This window comes from Bolinopsis microptera, chromosome 11 (genome assembly GCF_026151205.1).
Source record: "Bolinopsis microptera isolate Bmic1 chromosome 11, MBARI_Bmic_1.0, whole genome shotgun sequence".
Lineage (NCBI taxonomy): Eukaryota > Metazoa > Ctenophora > Tentaculata > Lobata > Bolinopsidae > Bolinopsis > Bolinopsis microptera.
In genome coordinates, this window is record NC_087082.1 from 1,959,634 (window position 1) to 1,983,062 (window position 23,429).

General features: G+C 37.3%; 2 protein-coding genes across 2 annotated transcripts in view; both read left to right on the top strand.

Moving 5' to 3' along the window:
* LOC134822749 (elongator complex protein 1-like) overlaps positions 1–23,429 on the top strand; it is a 105,988-nt gene that overhangs the window by 70,057 nt on the left and 12,502 nt on the right. The window contains exons 2-11 of the mRNA XM_063833988.1: positions 11,192–11,333; positions 12,688–12,828; positions 13,031–13,198; positions 13,321–13,508; positions 13,757–13,892; positions 14,200–14,379; positions 14,874–14,965; positions 15,207–15,282; positions 15,504–15,631; positions 22,993–23,176. Coding sequence (XP_063690058.1) covers positions 11,193–11,333; positions 12,688–12,828; positions 13,031–13,198; positions 13,321–13,508; positions 13,757–13,892; positions 14,200–14,379; positions 14,874–14,965; positions 15,207–15,282; positions 15,504–15,631; positions 22,993–23,176 — 1,434 coding nt within the window. The 5' untranslated portion in view covers position 11,192. The remainder of the gene's footprint in view (positions 1–11,191; positions 11,334–12,687; positions 12,829–13,030; positions 13,199–13,320; positions 13,509–13,756; positions 13,893–14,199; positions 14,380–14,873; positions 14,966–15,206; positions 15,283–15,503; positions 15,632–22,992; positions 23,177–23,429) is intronic.
* The window catches only part of LOC134822755 (protein amnionless-like), an 81,542-nt gene continuing 68,541 nt past the window's right edge, over positions 10,429–23,429 (top strand). The window contains exon 1 of the mRNA XM_063833997.1: positions 10,429–10,438. The gene's annotated coding sequence lies outside the window, so the exon portion shown is untranslated. The remainder of the gene's footprint in view (positions 10,439–23,429) is intronic.

Here is a 23,429-nt window from a genome sequence, read left to right on the forward strand (position 1 = left end):
TTATATTGATTACTATAATACGTAGTACCTATTAATAGTATCTATAAAGCAGACAGCTACTGTAAACCCTGGACCCCATGTCTGGGGCAGGTTCACAATAATCTGGCTTCCTATTCGAAGAAACACGAAACCATGTCCCAAATCCCATGATTAATACTATATTTGGTGTTTTACCTCTTTGCGGCATTTAAAGGAGAGTCGTTTGTCGAATTTGAATCTTCCCAAACAAGAGTAAACTTCGCCAGCACTGTCAGGCGAGTCCTTACACAGCACATCTCGGTCATTTCTACACGCATTGAACAGCGCTCGGTCCAGCTGAAAGAGATTTAGTATTGTTAAAGTTCGCTTTTTTAATAATATAATTAGGTAAAAACAGCTCATTCGTGAGTACTGAGTACAAGTCGTTGGTGATTTAATTATGAGATGGTTTTAGACAACAAGATAATTATTATACGTGGCCTCCTCTAAGCTGTATACGTGTGCAATAATTACTCATTGTCGCATGTTTTAATCTCAGTGTAGTATACGTGGACGCACTGCATACGTTTTTCTACATACTATTGTTATTACTGTACACTTTCTTATACCAATCTCATTAGTTTCCATTGATATACCACATATTAGCTAGGGCACATTATTCGTTAAGACAGAACTCTAATTATTGGTTAATACTGGACAGGAACAACAATCACAGTAATAATAATCATAACACCAGACCAGTGTCCTGTACATTGCAATCGTCTCAATTGAGACACATCAACATTGTCATATTTTATACAATATATTAGCTCTACAATATTGATAATAATAATATGGTCTACGTGACGTATCCTACAGAAGGATAAGTTAAGGGACCGTACTCTGGCGGTATTAACGGTAAGTGGAAAGGTTTTAGCGGTAATCGGTATGCTAGATTGCTAGCGGTATTTGATAACATTACCGACGCGACTGGGGTTAACATGTCCGTTCCTTTTCGCAGCAGTTACTGTTAGACCAAATAAGTAACGAAGCTATGCCTTCAATACCCTGTCGACCATCGAATCCTTAGAACTTAATTTCCACGTCGACCAACGGAATTTGCATTTAATGGGCTCAATAATTGTAATTCACCATTATAACGTACTTTCACACCAAAATTTGTTACAATTACAAAGTTGTTGTTACAAAGTCTGTTACAGGAATGTATCAGTTTGATAAAATTAATCAGTTAACTGTGAACACAGTACCTTGAATGAGTCATGACGTCACACACCACGTGTCATGACGTCACACACCACGTGACATGACGTCACACACCACGTGACATGACGTCACACACCACGTGTCATGACGTCACACACCACGTGTCATGACGTCACACACCACGTGTCATGACGTCACACACCACGTGTCATGACGTCACACACCACGTGTCATGACGTCACACACCACGTGACATGTGCAGTACCTTGAATGAGTCTGAAGCCTGCTCCTCCTTCTTAGTTAAAACAGATTTACACTCGGTTGAAACCTGCTTGATCTTCCTCTCCAGACACGACACCACTTCTGACTGTACAGTTAGTGTTAGTGTTAGAGATGTGAGTAGAATATAATACAAATATCCCAAATATGCTACATTCGCTTAGGATGTAACCCCTTGTGTTTATATACCAAGGAATGCTGTGATATTTACACTTTTACAGCAATGTTTAATGTTAAACTACTGGTCTAATCTCATGAACTTTTAACATTAGTGAAGTGGACATGTCAATCTGGCATAAAACACAACTTATCCTAATTACAGAATTGCATGCCGATTATAACAGCCTTTTAAACAATAATTCACTATGCACTGTATCATTATATTTATAATAACTCGTGATCTTGATTAAAACCAAAAGCAATATAATATAATCTGGTAACCTGAGAGTTAGCGGACTCATCTACAGCGTTAGAAATAACACCACAGCTCAGTTTCTTGACATCTTCTGAACACTTTTCAACAAAACCATGAATCAGATGGTAATCACTAAAGAAAACCACAGCCATTGACTTGAGGTATCTTTTACATGAACCTCCGTTGCTGTCGCTTTCAATTGCTTGTCTTTTCTCCAACAAACAAACCATTTCATCTGTTCGACCTGGACACAACTTCTCCATCTAAAGAATAAGATACTTTAGACATACTCTTATCTAAGATAACATGCGAAACGAAATTGTGGGACACTTATGAAATTATCAACAATTAACCAACAAGGTCCAATTAGTGACTAAAATTAGACAAATTAAAGACTGAATATTCTGGGACACTAAAAAAGCGACGTTTATTCTGACCTGTTCCGGACACTGCTTCTTCATCTGATCTACATATCGTTTATCGTTGACTACAGTGGTCTTGAACTCCCATAATGCTTGGTGACACTCCTTTGACACAGCCTGATATAGATAATAAATAAATGATTATACTTGACACAGCCTGATATAGATAATAATAAATGATTATACTTGAACCATATTGCAGAATAAGTTATTGAAATTTCAAATACAGCAACACCAACTAGTCAAGTTATCAATGAATTGCTTTAAATTAGATATCAATACCAACCGATTTTTCAGATTCAATCTCCCGCTGTAAACACCCAACAGCACTGAACTCATTCTTCATGCCAGGGGGGCAAAGTTTCTTAATATCAGGGCCACAGGGCTGGTCCTCATCGTACAGTCTTGCACTGTGTGCAGGATTCAAGATAAAATATAATATGATGGGCAGCAGTAACTTCTCTCTCATGTTGACCCTAGTAAAATATTCATTTAGGTTTTAATACTCGGCGAACAGTGAATATTATTAGATATAGAAATAGCTGAAAAAAGGAAAACTATGATACTGAATTTCCCTTCAATTGATTGATTATTAATTTGATGAAAATTTTTTTGGGACAGAGTTCTTATATACATGATAAAGTGGATCATTGAAATTGCGAGATTTTTATTTTCAATGGACTTTTTTATACATTACTAAGTGGTTTTTTTCCAACCTAGTTTTTTAAATTATTTCTACCGTTTAATTACATTTATAGTATTGTTTTATATGTTTTTCAGGGTGTCTAACCCTATAGCTGGACAATGGCCATTGCTGAAATTATCTGTGTATATAATTTGAATTTATGTTTAACAAGAAATGCGGCCGCTTTTCTTTTGTGGATGGCCGCTCAATTTCCCGATCCGTGATGGCGTATTTTTCAAATTCCATACAACCTGGGGACGGCCCAGTCTTTACTGTTTATATACTTTAAAAGCCATTTACTCTCCCACATCTCTAGTTCGTTCAGATCATCAACTATAGTTTCATGCTTGGAGGCATTAGCTATAAGCTTAAGATCATCAGCAAATATTTTTACTTTACTTTTAATGTTATTATATCTGGTAAATCATTAATAAATAACGCAAATAGTAATGAATCGAAAGCTTTATTAAAATCAAAATAAAATAAGTCCACAGGAGCACCTTCATCTATTAAATTAAATATAGTGTCGAAAGTCTCCAAAAGATTCGACAAACAAGATTTTCCTTTAACAAACCCATGTTGGTCCTTTGAAATACGGTCTTCTAAAAATTCTAACACATGGGATCTAACAAACTGTCCATAAACTTTACAAAGAATACAAGTGAGAGAAACTGGTCTATAGTTAAGAGGGTCAGACTTAGAGCCCTTTTAAAAAAGTGCAACTACATATGCCGACCATACCTCCGGAAGATTTCCAGTATCACTACAGGCACTAAATAATTTAGTAACAGCTGTTACAAAACTAGCATCTCCAGCTAGGGACTTAAGCAGCTTTGGATGATGCCCATCTGGGCCAGTGCTTTTAAAAATATTAAGCTTCCTTTTTAACCTTATCAAAGGTAATAACAATATCAGATGTACTATTAGTATTCTTACTATAACTTCTAGGTAATCGCCGAGTGGCTCATTAACGAACACCGAACTAAAGGCACTTGCAAGTACCTCTGCAGACTCCCCTGCACTAGTTGTCCTTGTACCGTCTTCCTTATCTAAACTTGGTACCGAAGCTTTAACCTTTCTCTTATTTCTCAAATAAGAATAAAATGATTTACAATTGATCTTTAAATTGGAATCTAGGTAAACTATAGGTAACAATATAATATTAATCATAAGCTAAAATGTACTAATCTTTGTATTCTAAATGGGGAAAAGAAGAAACATTGTCAGTCAGTCGAGAAAATTGTCAGTCAGGCTATATGGCAGCTTTGTAGATGTTGTGACAATGCTAGTAGTGGTCCCAGGCTTGCGACTGGAATTGCGGTGTTAAATCGATTTAACGGTATACCAACGATCCACCTCCCACTTGTTGTATGGTACTTAGCATTAATAGTGTTAGCTGTAGCCATTTATAGCAAGAATCTTAAAACTAAAGGGGATGACAAGGAAAAGAGGAAGGAAAAAGAATAACGGAACAAACAATTAATTAAAGTATTTACAGGAGCATTAGTTATTGTAATTACAAGCTTCAATAATAAATCACTGACTAAAACATCTAATTAAAATGACACTTGGTACGCTCGCCCATTTTCACTGGTCAGTCTTCTCATATCTTATCTTTGCTTTCACTTCCTCATTCTCATAGATGAGCTTTTTTACTACTTGCATGACTAAGATTATCACTAGAAGGTTAAATACTAGAACTGGATATCGGATATCCTCAATTTGACAACGCTGGCAGAGCAACGAATACATGGGGACCTTATTGAAGCTTTTAAGGTAATTAATGGTATGGGGACTCCCAACCCACCGCTTCGGCGGGTAGTTGACGCACCTTTCACAAGCAAGAGCCACTTTGGTCTACTTGCTGTGAGGTGTTTCAGCTACATGGGTTGGGGGTCCCCCCTTTTTTTTTTTTTTTTTTTAAATTAATGGTATGACTGATTATGGCTCAGACTTGTTCAGACCAAGCAGATCAGGTCTTAATCTGGTTTCATCCAATAGATGTAGTAAAAGTGAGACAAAGGTCAAGAATATCCAGAAGTCCTTTCTCCCGGAGCGAGTTATTCCATATTGGAACAAACTCCCTCCGGACGTCAAGAACTCTGTGACAGTTTTAGGTTTTAAAATTAAATTAGAAGGATATAAGAAAGATATGATTTCTAAAAGTATTACAAATGATTGCTTTTTTTGGAATGTTTCTAATGAAGTTTTAATAAGAATTGAGGGAGCCAGTTATGTCAGTAATAAAGAGAAACATAACAATTATCTTTGGTCCCATCCTTATGTGGCAAAGAAGCGTTTTATAAATCTTTATTCCACTGGAAAGTTTTTAAAATAGGATGTTTTTGATAAAATTGTTTTTAAATATGGTATTTGATAAATAATTAATTTTGGTGGGGAAATATTTATTATATATTTTTTCACATAGTGCGATGATATTTTGTAAACATGTGTGATGATGTGATGTCATAAATTTTACTTTACTTTACTTTACTTTACTTTACTTTACTTTACTTTACTTTACTTTACTTTACTTTACTTTACTTTACTTTACTTTACTTTACTTTACTTTACTTTACTTTACTTTACTTTACTTTACTTTACTTTACTTTACTTTGCTTTGCTTTACTTTACTTTACTTTACTTTACTTTACTTTACTTTACTTTACTTTACTTTACTTTACTTTACTTTACTTTACTTTACTTTACTTTACTTTACTTTACTTTACTTTACTTCACTTTACTTTACTTTACTTTACTTTACTTTACTTTACTTTACTTTACTTTACTTTACTTTACTTTACTTTACTTTACTTTACTTTACTTTACTTATCCTTCACAACCCCATTAAGTAAAAATGATTGTGCCATATCATTGAAATAAAGCTGCGCATTGGTTTTGCTCTAATGCTCTATCCAGAGCCCTTGCGCTTGCAGTAGCACACTCCCGCAGTGGCGCGAAAGCACATGTTTAAGGTGAACGTTGGTTGGTTGTCTCAGTAAGGTGAATAATTTAAGCTTGAAGTCAAAGGTGCGCTTTGCATTTACAAAAAATCACGCGCGGCGCGGTAACATGATCATAGGGACCTTGCTCTAACTAGAGCCCTTTCGCTTGCAGAAGCGCGCGACCGCCGCACCGAAGGCAGCAAAGGAAAATATTCTACTTGTGGAACAAGTGCGTCACGCAGTACGCGTCTACACATTGCTTTGTGAAATATTTACCTGGGGACCCCAGTAGTTGCTCTAACTAGAGCCCTCTCGCTTGCAGTAGCGCGCGACCGCCGGAGGCGGCAAATATATATTCAACTTGTGAAACAAGCGCGTCACGCAGTACGCGTATACACATGGCTATGTGAACCCCAGTACAGGCTATTATGTTCATTAACATATGCAGAATGACAGGCTGAGCGCGGCCCAGTAATGAAATATAAGGACCTTCACATAGCCATGTGTCTACGCGTACTGCGTGACGCGCTTGTTTCGGCGCTTGCTTCGGCGGTCGCGCGCTACTGCAAGCGAGAGGGCTCTGGTTAGAGCAAATAAAGACCCGTGATCGCCAAAGTTAATGTACAATACTTAATGTTTTAAGAAAAACATACGCCTTAATAGCTTTGTCAGTGAGTGACTTGACAATTGTTAATGGTTTGCTCCGGCGCGCGTTACTTCGTAAAAGAAAGCGGCGCGCGCTACTTCGAATAAATTTAGACAAGTGACATCCGTCAATGAGTGCCTAATTGAGTTAATTTTTTGTGACTTGCTATTATCACTCATTCGATTCAACTAACCATGTGCTTTTGCCCCACTGCGGGCGCGCTTGTTTTACAAGCCGGGAGGCGGGCGCGCGCCACTACAAGCTCAAGGGCTTTGGTGTTTGGGTAAAGCAACTCATTTCACATTTGAGAAATACATTGCATCAAGTAGAAAATATTCGACGAAATGATCCTAGGGAGACTCCCAACCCACCGTTTCGGCAGGTAGTTGATGCACTGTTCACAACCAAGAGCCACTTTGGTCTACTTGCTGTGCATGAGGTGTCTCAGATACACAGTCATTTGAACCCAAAATAATTTAAATTTTTATCATTAAATACAGATTAAATTATTTGCAAATAAACTCAAGTTAGTTTGTAATGCAGCTAACCATAGAAGTGTATCTGATGATATTTTAAAACTCGATATTTGGGAGAGAATTTGGCACTTAAACTTCAATCCTGCCAAGTGTAAAGTAGTTCATATTAATCTGAATAATAATCCTAACTTTAATTATATTGTAAATGGAGTAGGACTAGAAGTATTTGCACAGGAAAAATATCCGGCGGTTATTACCCATAGCTCCTTGCTTTGGTATGGACAAATAAAAGCATGTATTTCTAAAGCAAATCGTATGATCTGCTGGATTGTAAGGAACTTAGTTAATAGAAGGTTGTAATGATAGCTATTTATAAAGCTTTAATAAGACCTCATCTTGAGTATTGTGTCCAATTTTGGAATGCAGTTGCGGCTCATGGAAGTTGGGGGACTGTTTTGGAGCTGGAGAACGCCCAGAGGCGGTTTACCCGTCTTATTGATGAGGTGGGTACTCTTCCATACAGCCGTAGACTGGATATCCTCAATTTGACAACGCTGGCAGAGCAGTGAATACGTGGGGACCTTATTGAAGCTTTTAAAGTAACTAGTGGTTTGACTGAATATGGATCGGGTTTGTTCAGAATGAGCAGATCTGGTCTTAATCTTGTTTCAACCAATAGATGTAGTAAGTCAAGGCTGGTCGGTCGGAGGTCGGTCGGTGAACGCCGGTCGGAGGTTCAGAATAAAACAAATATTTCAGAATAAAACAAAGATTATATTCAAATCTCTTTATTCAACAATATTAAATCATTATGGAACCTAATTTGTGGCTTGATCGTTATGTTAGGGCTATTCTGTTAGCTGATGCTGACAGGCACCGCATGGGGCAGAGACTTAGGACCATTACGCTGGAGGCTTACAATGACCATTATTGAACCCCATGGCAGTGCTAGTTTTATTATGGTACAAATTGTAAATCGAAGTTATGAAAACGATTAAGTCACTCCTGTTTTACACTATCAACAGCTACTTAAAACAACCTAGATTGTACAACTCACTTTGAAGATTAAACTGTTAAGTGATGAGTGATTGGGCTCATTAAACATTTTAGTAGCGGAGACATGCGTATCAGCTTCTTGAGGTTCTAATAGTTCATTCAGACAAGAAGTTTTACTTTTTCAAATTTAGTCGTTCAAGCTGCCTGAGTTCAGAAAGTTTGCCAAAGGGGCCCAGGTATTCTTGTCACCTTTACCCTGAGACAAGAGAATGACTTTTTTTACCTTTGATTTGAATACACCATGAGTGATTTCAAGGTCGTTCAGTGCCAACATCTGACGGAATGAATTCCAAAGGCAACTAGATTTGTAAACGAAACTGTTTGAGGGCATGGTTGTTATAAGAAGAGTTTCTTTGCCGGGTCTTTTAGACAAACAGAAAAGTTCAAATAGTGCAATTGTTGTTCGATATTTAAAGACTTTTGGTCAGAGGTCAATCGGTCGGAGGTCGGTCGGGCCCCGGTCGGAGGTGGTAGCATATACCCCCGACTGACCTCCAACCGGCACCCAACCGACCTCTGATCGACCTCCGACCAACCTCCAATCGACATCTGACCGACCTCCAACCGACCTCCGACCAACCTCTGATCGACCTTTGACCGACCAGCGCCCGATCGACCTCCGACCAACCTCCAACCAACCTCCGACCAACCTCCGACCAACCTCCGACCAACCTCCGACCAACCTCCGACCAACCTCCGACCAACCTCCGACCAACCTCCGACCAACCTCCGACCAACCTCCGACTGACCGGCGTTCACCTCCCGCTGCCCGGCGCCCAACCGACCGACCTCCGACCGACCTCCGACCGACCAGCCTTGTCTGTTCTATGACCGAACAAACTCCCTCCAGATTTCAAGAACTGCTCGACAGTTTTAAGCTATAAAGTTAGATTGGAAGGATTTAAGAAAGAAATGATTTCTAAAAACAGTGTAAATGATTAATTCATTTTTGGAACGTTTCTTACTTACTTACTTACTTACTTACTTACTTACTTACTTACTTACTTACTTACTTACTTACTTACTTACTTACTTACTTACTTACTTACTTACTTACTTACTTACTTACTTACTTACTTACTTACTTACTTACTTACTTACTTACTTACTTACTTACTTACTTACTTACTTACTTACAGTGAAAAACCGAATGAAATGCCATCAAATATGGAAAGGCGCATTGCCAGAGAGCTTAATGATATAAAGAAGGAGGAAAATGAATTTTATCATGTCGAAGACTCAACTATATCTACTAATGAAGATAACAAATGCTCATGGGAGGTTGTATTTAGTCCTCCGGAGGGTTCTCCATACTTTCGAGGAAAATTTCGTCTCTTTATTGAATTCCCCCAGGATTATCCCTTCAAACCACCGAGAGGGTATTTCAAAACCAGGATCTATCATTATTTGGTAGGATTTGACAAGGCAGACAATTCTTGGAAGTTTTGTGACGATCGTTTATTCAGAAGATCTGACTGGTCTCCGGCCATATGGATGAAGACACTGTTTAATGATACCTTTCTAAAGTTCTTTACTGACCTCTCATACGGTATTGATCGTCCATACTACGCAGAACTTGCTTTACTGTGCAAAGAAAATAAAGAATTGTATGTCAAAAATGCTCAAGAGGAGACTGCTATTTATGCATCTTCAGCTTAATAAGAAGTCTCCCTTGACTCTAGAAGCTAAATTTAAAAGCTGAGAAATAAAATCGATTTAATCATATCAAAGTTTATCATGTATTGTTGAGAACAAAGTGCAGCCACCTGAAGTTTACTTTTTACTTTTACTTTAGGTGGCTGCATTTTGTTCCATTAGATTTTTGTACCAACATTTTGTATTGTTATCATGTATTGAAGGATTTCCATTATTTTGTCAAATTGATTTATTGTAAACTTGTTTATTCTGTAATAAATGGCATAAAATTGAAATTTCTGTTTAACAGAAAATTCTGTGTCTATTCATCATTGAATGTAAATACTGTAATGTTAAATCTATGTTGTATAATCTCTGTTTTAGAGGTAGTTTTAGTATGTTTGTAAGTTCAGTATTGATTGGTTTAAAGAAATTCTAGAGTTTTATTTTAAGTATTAAACAAAATTTAAGTAGAACAAAATTTAAGTAAAACAAAATTTAAGTAAAACAAAATTTAAATTTTATTGCCATTATAATGAATAATGATATCATAATTATTAATAAATATAAGTAGACATTCGATAATAAACTTGTTGGGTCCAGTACAACCCAAGATGCTGCCCGACTAACAAAATAGAAATATTGGAGAGCAAATTGATGTGTATTTAGAGATTGTTATTTGTTATTAAATAATTTGTCAATTTAAAATTTAATGAAAATAGTATATTATTACAAAATAAATAAATAAATTCTAACATTTATTACACGCTTCGACATTAAAATATACCCAACAAAGATGTACATTTAAGTCATTCAAGCGAGACTTAGTGTTGAAATACCAAGATTATGGACTTTTTATCAGATCAGATTTTATGAACAAATATTTGTATGAAGTTCTCAAAATTATGCACTTTCATATCAGTTCAGACTTTATGGACAAATATTAGAAATATTATCAAAAGCTAGGTGGAAATAAAACGTCTTTAGCGCATTTTTAAAACATTCTACAGATGATAATGATCTCACTGAGTAGGGTAGTTCATTCCAAATTTTTGGTCCACAAAACATAAATGCAGCATCCGTTCGTCTGAAATGAGGAGCAGGAGGAACTTTCAACAAATAAAAGTCATCATCTAGTCTGGAACTTTGTCTTTGTACTTCTCTTGGATTGATGTGTCCTTGTAAGTACTGAGGGGCTATGTTATTAAGAAACTTGAAGACCAGAAGTGATATTTTGAACTTGATTCTGAACCGAACAGGTAGAAAGTGGAGCTTTTTGAGGTAAGGCATGATAGGTTCACGTATCTTTTTTCCATAAAGACCAAAGATAAATCTAGCAGCATTGTTCTGTATCTTTTGTAGCTTATGGAGATTACATATAACAATGGTGGTCAGATTTTATGTGTAATTGATTTTGACACAACATGAACACCATAACTGACTCTCCCAGGATGAGGAACCTAGCATGTCAATGGCAGAAAGTAGTAAAAAGTGGGACCCAGCTTGACTACCTGTCAATTGACCAGGATTCCAACTTTGTGTATGGCTGCTTCAACAACGTTATCCTCAAAATTGACTACAATCAGCAGCAGGTACATACTTTAATACTTGCGATAAAAATGTTTTACATCTTTTGCACGGAAACCTGACTAAAAATATTTGTGTGATTTTTCTGCTTTTCTTATTTTTCTTACTGTAGTACGTGCTTTTTAAGTGCGGGCCATAAAATTTATCGGTTTAGCTTTATCACTCGTCATATAATGATATTGATATACATTTATCTGCACGTCTTGAATAGTTTCAATTAGGATATTAGATGTAGCCTAGCATATTATTATATTGAATGATATTATATTATAATGTATACTAGTATTACATTATAACAAACTAATGTAACATGTAATCGTGTCTTGCCAGGACAATCACTCCATAAAGCATTAACAACGCAACACACCGCGAGATTGTAAACAAGTTAAATATACTCTGACGTGGCCATGGAATGTACTCTGGGTACATTTTACTGAGCCATTCCACTTCCTATTCTTTACATTACCATGTAGTATAGCTCGGGAAAATGATGTTGTATCGGCTTACACGATGACCTTCAGATATCTTGTCGTTGAATTATGCACATTCACATACTCTAGGTAAAGATTGATATTGATGAACATAACGATTGGATCGTTTTGTAAATTATCCGAACCATTCTAAAAATTGTAACAATTTTCACTACTGAACAGTTTTGTTTTCGATAAGATAGTATAATATAAATATGATTACAGATCATAGGAATCACACATATTTGGACACTAGCCAAGCAAGACATAGCTAGAAGAAATAATTAACATCCAACATAATATATCTAATCCAACATAATATTATGTATCTAATCCCAACTCCCAGACGTAGCTTATAGTGCAATGTTCCCCCTATATTCTGCAATTTACCCTCTATATTGTGCAATGTACCCCCTATATTCTGCAATGTACCCTCTATATTGTGCAATGTACCCCCTATATTCTGCAATGTACCCTCTATATTCTGCAATGTACCCCCTATATTCTGCAATGTACCCCCTATATTCTGCAATGTACCCCCTATATTCTGCAATGTACCCCCTATATTCTGCAATGTACCCTCTATATTCTGCAATGTACCCCCTATATTCTGCAATGTACCCCCTATATTCTGCAATGTACCCCCTATATTCTGCAATGTACCCCCTATATTCTGCAATGTACCCCCTATATTCTGCAATGTACCCCCTATATTCTGCAATGTACCCCCTATATTCTGCAATGTACCCCCTATATTCTGCAATGTACCCCCTATATTCTGCAATGTACCCCCTATATTCTGCAATCTACCCCCTATATTCTGCAATGTACCCCCTATATTCTGCAATGTACCCCCTATATTCTGCAATGTACCCCCTATATTCTGCAGGTTCTCCTGGAACACAGTCTACCAGATGAAGATATGAGGTTGTCTGACATTCACTGGTTACCCTCCCACCACGCCCTCTTTGTAGTGATCAACGTGTCAACTCTCGCTCTCTTCTACCCAGAAACTCAGCTTTTAGAAGAGGTCAGTATTTTGGAGCTTGTTTTATTTTCAGTTAAATAGTTATTTGTAAGGGGGAAATGATTCTGTTTGAGCTACGACTTTTTAAATGTTTGAGCCCGAATCCTGAAATAACTGATAGTTTAGAACATTTTTTGAGTCAGTAAGTTTATTAGTTGATGATCTGAATAGTTAATTAGTTAATTATCTAATTAACGATGATCAGATGGTGGTAATAGAGGATGGAGTAGCCTGTGCTGAGTGGTCTCCAGATGACGGAGTTTGCGTTGTAGTGTCCGGAGCTGGTAAACTTATCCTCATGTCTGAGGAATTCGATTATATTAAAGATACAGATGCTAGACCTCAGGAATTTGGTACCGAGCACCAAACACAGGTACTAGAGTTTTCAGAGTTTTTTTTCTATGAATTAACTTTATGAAATAAGTTATAATATCAATTACAAAAATTAACCTAGAATTAACTAAGAATTTCAATTAATTAACTTGGTGTTACCAGGTAGGGTGGGGGAGTAAAGAAACACAGTTCCACGGCACCGCTGGTAAAGGAGCATCCCAGCAGCCAGTATTCGCTACACCCACCCCCGTAGCAACAACAGATTCAAGAGAAACTAGAGTCAGTTGGAGAGGTGATGGACAGTACTTTGTTGTCTCTACTGTTGATGAGAGGGACAGTGATTCCTGCAGGTGAGAATGTTACTGTTCCTGCTAATAAATTCTAATGAAGTTAAGATACTATTCTTATTATTGTTTAAGTTGTAGTTTGTACAGAGCAAGATAGTTTTATATTACTATTGTTCAAAGTTCAATTATTTTAAAAACTTTACATTACATAGATAAGAATGTTGGTAAATATGCGGATTGCCGGTGTTTTTGTGTTTAATGAACAAAGTAACATTGTTAAAATAGTTCCTAACAATTCCTTGATTGAGCAGAGTTATAAGAATGTGGACGAGGGAGGGAGTTCACACGGCCACTAACGAGCCTGTCCCCGGTCTTGAGGATACTATCTCTTGGAGACCTAGTGGCAACCTGATATCAACCACTGTTAACCACAACAACCAACATCAGGTACTGTTAGGCTGAGGATGTTCTTAGTGAGTTGTTTACCGACCAACTAGGCCCTATAATAGTGCACACTCTTTTTTATCGTACCAACAAACCAATAAACTGTACTTTGCTTTGGGCTAATATAAAATTGTTAAAATATTTAAAACTGTGTTCATGTTGTACGATCAACTCCCATCATTAAGATGAAGAGCTATCTTTGAAGAGCCACTTTTTCAATAGATGAAAATATTAACAGACCCGATGTCAGGTGATATTCATGGAACGCTCCTTATTTGGGCATCACGTGTATTAACAGACCCGATGTCAGGTGATATTCATGGAACGTAACGGGCTGAGACACGGTGAGTTCCCCTTGACCCTGCGCCAAGAGAACACGTGTGTCAGTGGCACCCTGTGGAACTGCAGCAGTAATATCCTAGCTGTTATCTACGAGGGACAGGACCAGTGTCACGTGGTCCTGTACACGTGCTCTAACTATTCTTGGCAGGTCAGTTGCCGGGCGCTTTAAAAGAGTTTGTTTGTGACCCTGGTCATTAGAAACACCCCTAAAAGTTCGTTTTTCAAAATGTAAAATGACTCGTTAGCCTCAATTTGCCCTCGACTAAATGCTTCAAAAATTTTATTAATCAAAACTCAATTAGTTGAACTATAATAGACATGTGAAATATTATATGCCTATCTTAAAAGTTCTTGCTGTGACAATCTTCTAAAGTTAAATTGGGAAAAACGTGGTCCATCTCGTGCGAACTTTCCTAATGACCAGGGTCTTGTACGTGATTAAGGATAAATTAATTTATTATTATTACGTTTATTTACGTGATAATAGTAAATTACGTGATTAAGTATATATTTTGTAATTTGTTATGATCTTCTTCTTTTCTGAATCACCCAATAAAATGCATTTTAAGCTGACGTCAAAACACAGCTCCCATAAAAGTTATAAGTTTTCTGGGTTCAGATTATAAAATATCATTCCTGCAGTTGAAGCAGCACTACGCTTACGATACAGGTACCATAACATTCCTGTGGGACCCTGAGGATGAGCACAAATTCCACGTTGCTGTGGACTCTAGGTAGCTTTTAAACAGATAATAATATTTGTATCATTACATCGCATGTTTTACTTGCATGTATGCATGTTTTACTTGCATGTTTACTTGCATGGCCATGGGCATGGTTTACTTGTATCATTTTTGAGGATCCATTTTACCATGTCATATAAAAATTGCATGTTATCGGCTAAGCATGAACTACATTCAAATAAGATGTGGTTGAGGGGGATCACTTAACATTTAACATGTGACTGTATCTCAGGTACATCTGCTATCAGCTGACGTGTAGAATTATAACTTGTTCATCTACAACTACCATGGTCATTGACGATAAGAAGGTTTGTTGATGTGTTCTGTAATCTGTTGTTCTGATAGAATTTTAAAATGTCTTAAAATCTATAACAGAATTTCCAAACCAAGCTAGTCTTACCTTTTCTCATTAGTCTGTACATCAGTTTGTACATGATTAATTTGTAAATTCATTTGTACATTCATTTGTACATTCATTTGTACATTCATTTGTACATTCGCTTGGTAACGAACATCCTGCTGTGTTTAGGTAAACACGACACCAATGTCAACAATGTGCATTCCTCCGCCAATGTCCTACTCACAACTGGTGACGAACAGCACGTGCAACACTATTGGTTGTCATGGAGATGACGCCTGGCTACTGTGCAGTGACAAGTATGCAAGTTTTTTATTTCTCCTTTTAAAGTTGCTTTTAGTAACATAATCATCAAACCTGGTCCACCTAAAATTTCCAATTCCCTAGTCCCCCTACCATACCACACAACTGCCGTTCCCTGAGAAATTTTGAGATATTGGTACCAACATTTTCAGGAGAAGATTCTCTACAACTTAAGCTATGAATCAAGTTATGAAAATACTGTTTTAGCTGTCACGAAGGCAGTAAGTCACACAAAACGTCAATATTAAGCTCGTTATCCCAAAACCTTCCCTGAGAAAAGGCATTAAGTCCATTTGTACAGCCTTCTCTGAGGGAATTTTTCTGTTCCCTGAGATTCCCTGAGAAAAGGCATTAAGTCCAGACTTTATTTGCAGTTTTTTATAGTTTTTGTCCTATAACTTTCACAGTTTTAGTTATAATCGAAACAATTTTTATGTGGTCGTAATCAGCTCAGCAAGCAAAACATTTTGGTACTAATACTTCAAAATTTAAAGAAATATTATTTTCAAAATTTTTAAACCTGAACACAAGGGTCCCCCTTGTGTGAATTATTGAAACATTTTTGAAAAATTTGGTGCTTTAAATATTGTATGTTCATATATTTTTACCCGACCTAATGCGTCTGACTGAGCTGAATACGATGCTGTACAAATTATTCCAAAATATTTAATATTTAAGAAGTTTTGAGCGAAAAATTATCCATTTTTCGTCAATATTACATACTTGCAATGCACAGGAGGCCCACATAATTATATTGCAAAGATATGATCAAAAATATAGAAATGTTTTTTTTTCTCTGTTGACTTTATCTGAGGAAAAATGGACTTACTGCCTTTCTAGAGAGGAATCGGTTGAAATCGATTCTGATAAAAGGCAGTAAGTCCACAATTCCCTCAGAAAAGGCATTAAGTCCAATGCGGATGGGAAAATAGTTAAGTTATTCTGGAGAAAAATGGTTTTTATAGATCAGTGTTGTATTGGTGAATTTATGCTTTTAAGCATGTTTAGGACATAATATGACAATAATTTATTTACGCATAAATGTCAAAATTAACCCCTTTTATGCGAGTAAAATTACCCAAAATACGACGAACACGTTTGTCCCATTTTCTCAAAACGACATCGATGTGACTTGATCACTTGATGCCTTTTCTCAGGGAACGGCAGACAATGTGGCCACAAGCACATGATTATTTCACCCTAAGGTTCACGCAGAGGCCAGATCCCACCCCACCTAGACCCCACGTATAGCGCCATGGCCCATGATGCTAATAAGTCCCATGAATGGTTATCCAAACAAGTTCACATTTCTGTAATTATTACAGTAGATTTAAAGGATAGGAAAACGTTCACTAACCTGGCTAAGGAACTGTTGTTAGCTTGAGTTAGTTTGAGTAATCCTCTTCTTTTACACAGCTCCAAAGTGATCGTCCTAAAGAAAACTTGTGTGAAAATAAAATTATGCGGGAACATTTTATCTTGGAAAACACATGTACACATCGCTGGTGTGATAACTGATACACTACTTAATTTATAGTCTACACATGTTGTTGAAAAGATGAGTCTTCATGATCCCAGTTCTCTATCAAAATTTAAGGCATCCAAAACTTACAAAATCTGGATGGGTGATTCTGCTGTAACTCGGGAACTTCTAAGTTATGAATTATTTTTTAAATTTAATTAGTTATTTTCATCTCAAAAGCTCACATCGGGAATGTGCAACAACGAAAAAACCGATTCGGGCAGACAAACATTACGCTTTAAAGCCAGGTACTATTATAACAGCAAGATAAACACAACAAAAATAAAGATAACATTGGTACAAAGTTGTTATCGCCCTAAAACCTGATCCTGTCGATAGCTCTTCATACTTTTATATCTCCACTCTTCAGACACAGCCACGTTGTTCTTGTCAAATCTTCGTCCTCTTGCTCAACTAAACTGTACTGTCGTTTCTTCCCTCTGTTTCTTCCCTCTGTTTCTTCCCTCTGTTTCTTCCCTCTGTTTCTTCCCTCTGTTTCTTCCCTCTGTTTCTTCCCTCTGTTTCTTCCCTCTGTTTCTTCCCTCTGTTTCTTCCCTCTGTTTCTTCCCTCTGTTTCTTCCCTCTGTTTGACTGTTTCGTCACCTCTCCAATACTTGCTATCATCTGTTGGGCATTATACACAACGCCCAGTATCGAGTATCTTCTGTCTTTCTGGAGTCTGGTGTTTAAACATTATTTACCTGTTATCATAGAGTTTAGTGCTTATTATACGATGAGTGGGTTAGATATTTTATCTTTACAGTAGAATGCACGAGATGTTGCTTATTATATAATTTGCCATTTTTTACTTAAATTGTTATTTTAGTATAAAGATTTACACGGAAAGAGTAATGGAATGAAAAAAATTAAGAAGAGTTATTTTTGAGATACAGAGCAACAAATCGATATAATATTAATAAAGAATTTAGCATATAGACCGACGACCTATCATTTGTTGGCATTAAAATTATTTCACCCAACCTTATAAAACTTTTAACAAGCAAGGTAAAATTGTGAAAGAAGAAGTAGTTTTTGTTTTTTGTTTTATTAAAAAATAGTTGTTTTATTAATGTTCATTCAACAACAAAAAAGTGAATAATAGGAGGCCGGGGATTTACAACCCGGAAACCAAGAGAAGAAGAGAGCATTTCAGTAAAATAAAAAGTTTTCATTGGTTAAGATTTCTTATGTTTTTTAAAACCCGCTCTGCTCCATCTAATAAAAAACTGCCTTTTTTTCCATCAACGATAGTGAAAAATTACCTTCGAGAAACTCACATTATCAAGTGAACAAATAGCAAATTCTAATTTACAAAATCTTAGTAGTACTGAAAATTAACAAATTAAGAAACTTTATTGGTTCAAGGCTCAGTTGTTAAACCACAGTCACAGTCTTTTAGCTTGTTATAATATTATATTGTACCATGTTCATTAACTCCGGGTAACGGCAGCACGCACGTGGGCTATCTCTCTAGCTCTGATAATATTGTCCTTCCTGTTCATCGACCAATATTATGAAGCTCTATATCTTCAACACGATTTCTCATTTGAAACAAATGAACATATTTCATGAAAGTGAGTCCTATGGTTTTATACAGTTCGCTGTAAAATATGGGGTTAAGAAGACTGTTGGCTGGTATCACGATCAGTGCAAATATTTCAAATATTTTAGCTGGCGGGGGATACTTGAGAACCCATGTGAACACAATAACAGCGACCATGAACGACACCCAACTCAGTATCTGGGAGATTATCATGAGAGAAACTTTAACAGCTAGCTGTGAAGTGTTGTCGTTTGCTGCTCGACCAACCTCCTGTTGGCTTTTCTTGGCTCTTTGCAGGATGGTGATATATGCTGCTGACATGGCGATCAGCAATATTGATATTACTATGCAGTACGATATCTTGTACACCTGGTAGCTCTGTTGCATCTTGAAGATGTTTGAGATGCAGAGTGGAGTGTTCCCGTAGTAGCATATGTCTGAGACTTCGAAAATGCCATCGTCAGAGGTGATGTTGGCATGTTTGAGGTCAGCAAGCATTCTAAGTACGTCTATTGATGATGAGCTGTTGTGAAAATAATGACTGTGAATGTTTTTAACTTGTTCTATCATGGCGGACCCTTCCCTTGCTGTTATAAAAGGATTCCTTTCTACAGCTGTCAGGTATATGCTTGTTCGAAAAAAACTCTGGATCTCATTAACTGGCAATGTGGGTAGAACAGCATGAAACAGATTCAAGAGAGAAACAATGAATGTCATTATTATGACCGTTTTTATTGAAAGGTCTATGGCGTTACCCATGGTACATTTTACACACCTCAATATGCTCACAATGGCTATAACGAGCAGCGATCCATGAGAGGACACTGAAAATGTGATCCCAAGCAACTCACAAGGCAAGCTAGAACGCCACTCTTCATCAAACTCACAGTAATCGCCCTTCAACCGTAACCCAATTGCTGCAACTATCAAACTGATCATATAAATGCCCATGAGAAAGTCATAAAAGCATATCTGAAGCCGTAAAATCCTATCAATTTCAGCTGCCTTTGAACTTGACTCCGTATTAAATGTTTTCAGACCAACAGAAATGTTTATCACGATGATACCAAGTCCTACTACAATGGCAAAAGCTGCCACAATTTTGGAGTTGACAAGGAATTCAGAGGATGCTAAACCTTCAATTACGCAGCCGGAGCACTCGTCTATTCCATTTTTACAGTCTTTTCTTTGATCACACACGCGACCCTCGTCAATCCAAGAGAGGGTTTCTTCATCATCTGAGCAGTAGAATCTATCTGGACACCCCACCTCGTCAGCATTGTTTGTACACTGTACTTTACCGTCACAGATATCAACTAAATAGTATGATTCAGCTGAATCGTCCGTATTATTTCTTTCGCAGAAGAATAAGACTTCATTGTAGTAACGTTTATTTACAAGCCTGATATGCGGGCAAAAATGTTTCCAATTTGTCAGCTCGGTGGTATTAGTGCACAGAGTTTGACAAATTTGGGCAGCCGATGGACCCGAGTAAGAAAAGGAAACTTCCGTCAAGTCACCTAAATAGCTCATCAACGGATACCTCTCATCAATCTCTAGCTGGTCTAGCACTGCCGTGCAATTAATATTGGTAGGATAATTTGTGCAGGCCTAACCCTTGCATTTGGTTTTGATGGTTGCAGTATGTTGTTAGAGGAATGCAGATCCGTTCAAGTTGTGGTATGCCGTGACACTGCAATATTAAAGAATCCTGACAGAGACACTCGTCACTGTGATCCGCACAGTCAGCTACTCCGTCACAGACATTTTCAAAGGAAATACAAGCTTGTCCCCCATGTTTACCTGGACAGTACATGACCTGGTCCTGATATCCTGGACCCTTGTTCGCACAACCGCACTCGTCTGTCGAGCAGGAACTGGCGGAATCGCACAGATCAGTCTTCTTTATCTCGCACTGATAGCGATCTCCCTCTGCTATCGTTAGGTCTGTCAGAGTATGCCTTCCTTCACAGCACCAGTACAGATACATTCCTAAGTAATCAATGTTCATGGGGCAAGTATGGAACTCATCGTCCTTGCTTGGAGGGCGGTTCCCTCCCGATATGTCCCTGAAGTGGAACTGACTTTCTGTTGTGTTGAAGTACATGAAGCTTGGTCCTGTCGCTATTTGATGACAGAGACCTATAAACTCTCCGGTAGACAGAAAAAAGCCACCCATGGTGAACGTTGGTTGAAGTTGAACCGATACTAAATTTATAGACTCTTTCTTCTCTTCCTTCTCTTCCTTCTCTTCCTTCTCTTCCTTCTCTTCCTTCTCTTCCTTCTCTTCCTTCTCTTCCTTCTCTTCCTTCTCTTCCTCATCCTTGTTTCCTTCATTTTCCCGTGGAGAGTTGTCTTTGCCCTCCAAGTTAGTTGATTTGGACTGGCTCAGGATCATGAGAGATAGCACAATCACATGGTTAATATGATGTATCATGATAGTGTCGTCGTGCCTATTAGAAGGTTCATTGTTATCAAAGCCCAAAAAACAGTCCTGGTAAACTTAGTGAGGCGAACAGCAACAACAAAATCACCCCTTAAAGTATTGAAGTAATGCCTATTTTCATGATTTTATCAAAACAATCAAAGTTTGCAAGGAAGTATAGAAATATGAATGTGTTGTTCAAAATCTCGATGGTGTGATTTAGTCGAGGGTTCTAGGGGTCTAGTGGTCTAGAGGTCTAGGGGTCTAGGGGTCTAGGGGTTCTAGGGGTCTAGGGGTCTAGGGTTCTACGGGACTAGGGGTCCAGGGGTCCAGGGCCGGGGTCCAGTGGTCTAGGGCCGGGGTGTAGGGGTGTAGGGGTTTAGGAGTCTAGGGGTGTAGGGGTTAAAGGAGAAACCATACCAATAAGTTGGGCGATATTGATGATGCTATCGCAAATCCAATTCTTAAATAGTCATGCTTCCTTGCGTCACGTTATTGCACTTCACCACTTAAATCAATATTGATGATATCTAGAGAAGTAAAGCTATTTGAGGTAAAGCTATTTTTGACCTTTTTATCGCTATGAGGTGGTGCGTCAAAGCAAAAACCTTTCAGCAGCGACCATTCAAATCCTAGAACCACTGTCACGTGTCAACAAGAATTGCTTCTTCCCCAATAAAATAAGTTCAAACCAAATCTATGAACGTTTGATATTTATGATGTTTATGGTTCTTTTATTCGTACTTTATCATTTTCTTTATTCATATTTATCATTTTAGATATTTTATACTATCATTTATGATTTAGAGGACATTATATTAGGAAAAATATTTTGCTGATAAGACATGGGCTTGTTTACTTTTATTTAACTACGGCTCAAACAGAGCACTATCGACTCTGCCCTGCTCATTAATCGTTAATCACCAAGTACCAACGCAAGTAGCTTATATTTATAAGAAACTTAACAAAACTTGCTGAGGACATAAGCGCAAATGTAATGGATCAGTCGGCCTAGAAATAGTGCGTGTGATCATCTGTCGTATCAAATCAAATTATTTTTTACTTTGTTTTTAATTAATCATAATATTATGCAAGTTTTAATTTTTTTGAATAAATAATAAAGGTTACACCATCTTTTTCAATTCTCATTTTCACTTATATTAAATAAAATTATATTGCTATGATACATAATTATGTATCATAATTCATATGTTTTTGTAAACATTTGCCGGTGTATCAAAAACCGGTCCCCAAACAATTTTCAAATTTTCGGCAAATTAAAAAGTTAAAGACTTTAAAGTTAAAGACTCTGAAGACGTTAAAGACCTAAAGTAAGTACCTTTAAGAGGTTCAATTGTTGTTAAAGTCAGTAAATTAAAAAGTTATCAGAACAATAGCCTGCAAAGTTTCTTGGTAAATACTTTTTTTCTCAACAATTGATCTCTTACTACTGTATGGATCACGGATGTGATCCATTTTATAAATTCCGTGCCAGGATAAATATAAGATTTTTGTCATCGCCGTTCGCCAAGTTTTTGAAATTTTGCCACTGAAACATGATAAGAATGATACGAATTTGTGGACAATTTCAGTTTTCACTATTGACAGATTGCGATAATAGTAAAAATGGCGAAACCCTTTCAACGAGATTCTAGTAAAACCATCGCCCCCCGGTCTAACATTGCACGCCACTTTAAATGATCATCTCGAAGTCACCTAATCCCTTCTTTAATCTATATCAGGACGATACAGCGTTTCAACAAGATACTATCGTATTAACGAGATACTATCCCAGGACTATACAGCGTTTCAACAAGATACTATCGTATTAACGAGATACTATCGTATTAACGAGATACTATCCCAGGACGATACAGCGTTTCAACAACGTCTCCCACTCCCCTCCTGGCGAGATCCTCCCTGACGAGACCTTCACTCTAGAGCGGGAGTTCCCTCTTGACTCCTACACCTGCATCAGGCATCTCACCATGGTTACACAGACCAAAGCGTATTGTGTCGCCCTGGTCAACGATGTAGATGCTCTACTTACAGTAAGTTTGGGGGTGATGTAAAAGAATTTGATTGGTTACGCGAGTTTTAAAAGGTGTCAGTTCAGGGCTGTCTCTCTTTGTGTGTAATGTGGAGTATTTTATTTGTTATGATGGGATTATTAGACAGATTCTATGGCAATTTGAGATCCTTAAACTGTCAATGATGTCATCATATCGTATTGAAGAACTTAAGGTCTTACGACTGCGCGTGTTAGAAATCGACTGCTAAGCTTGTAAAGAGAAACATTTTAAC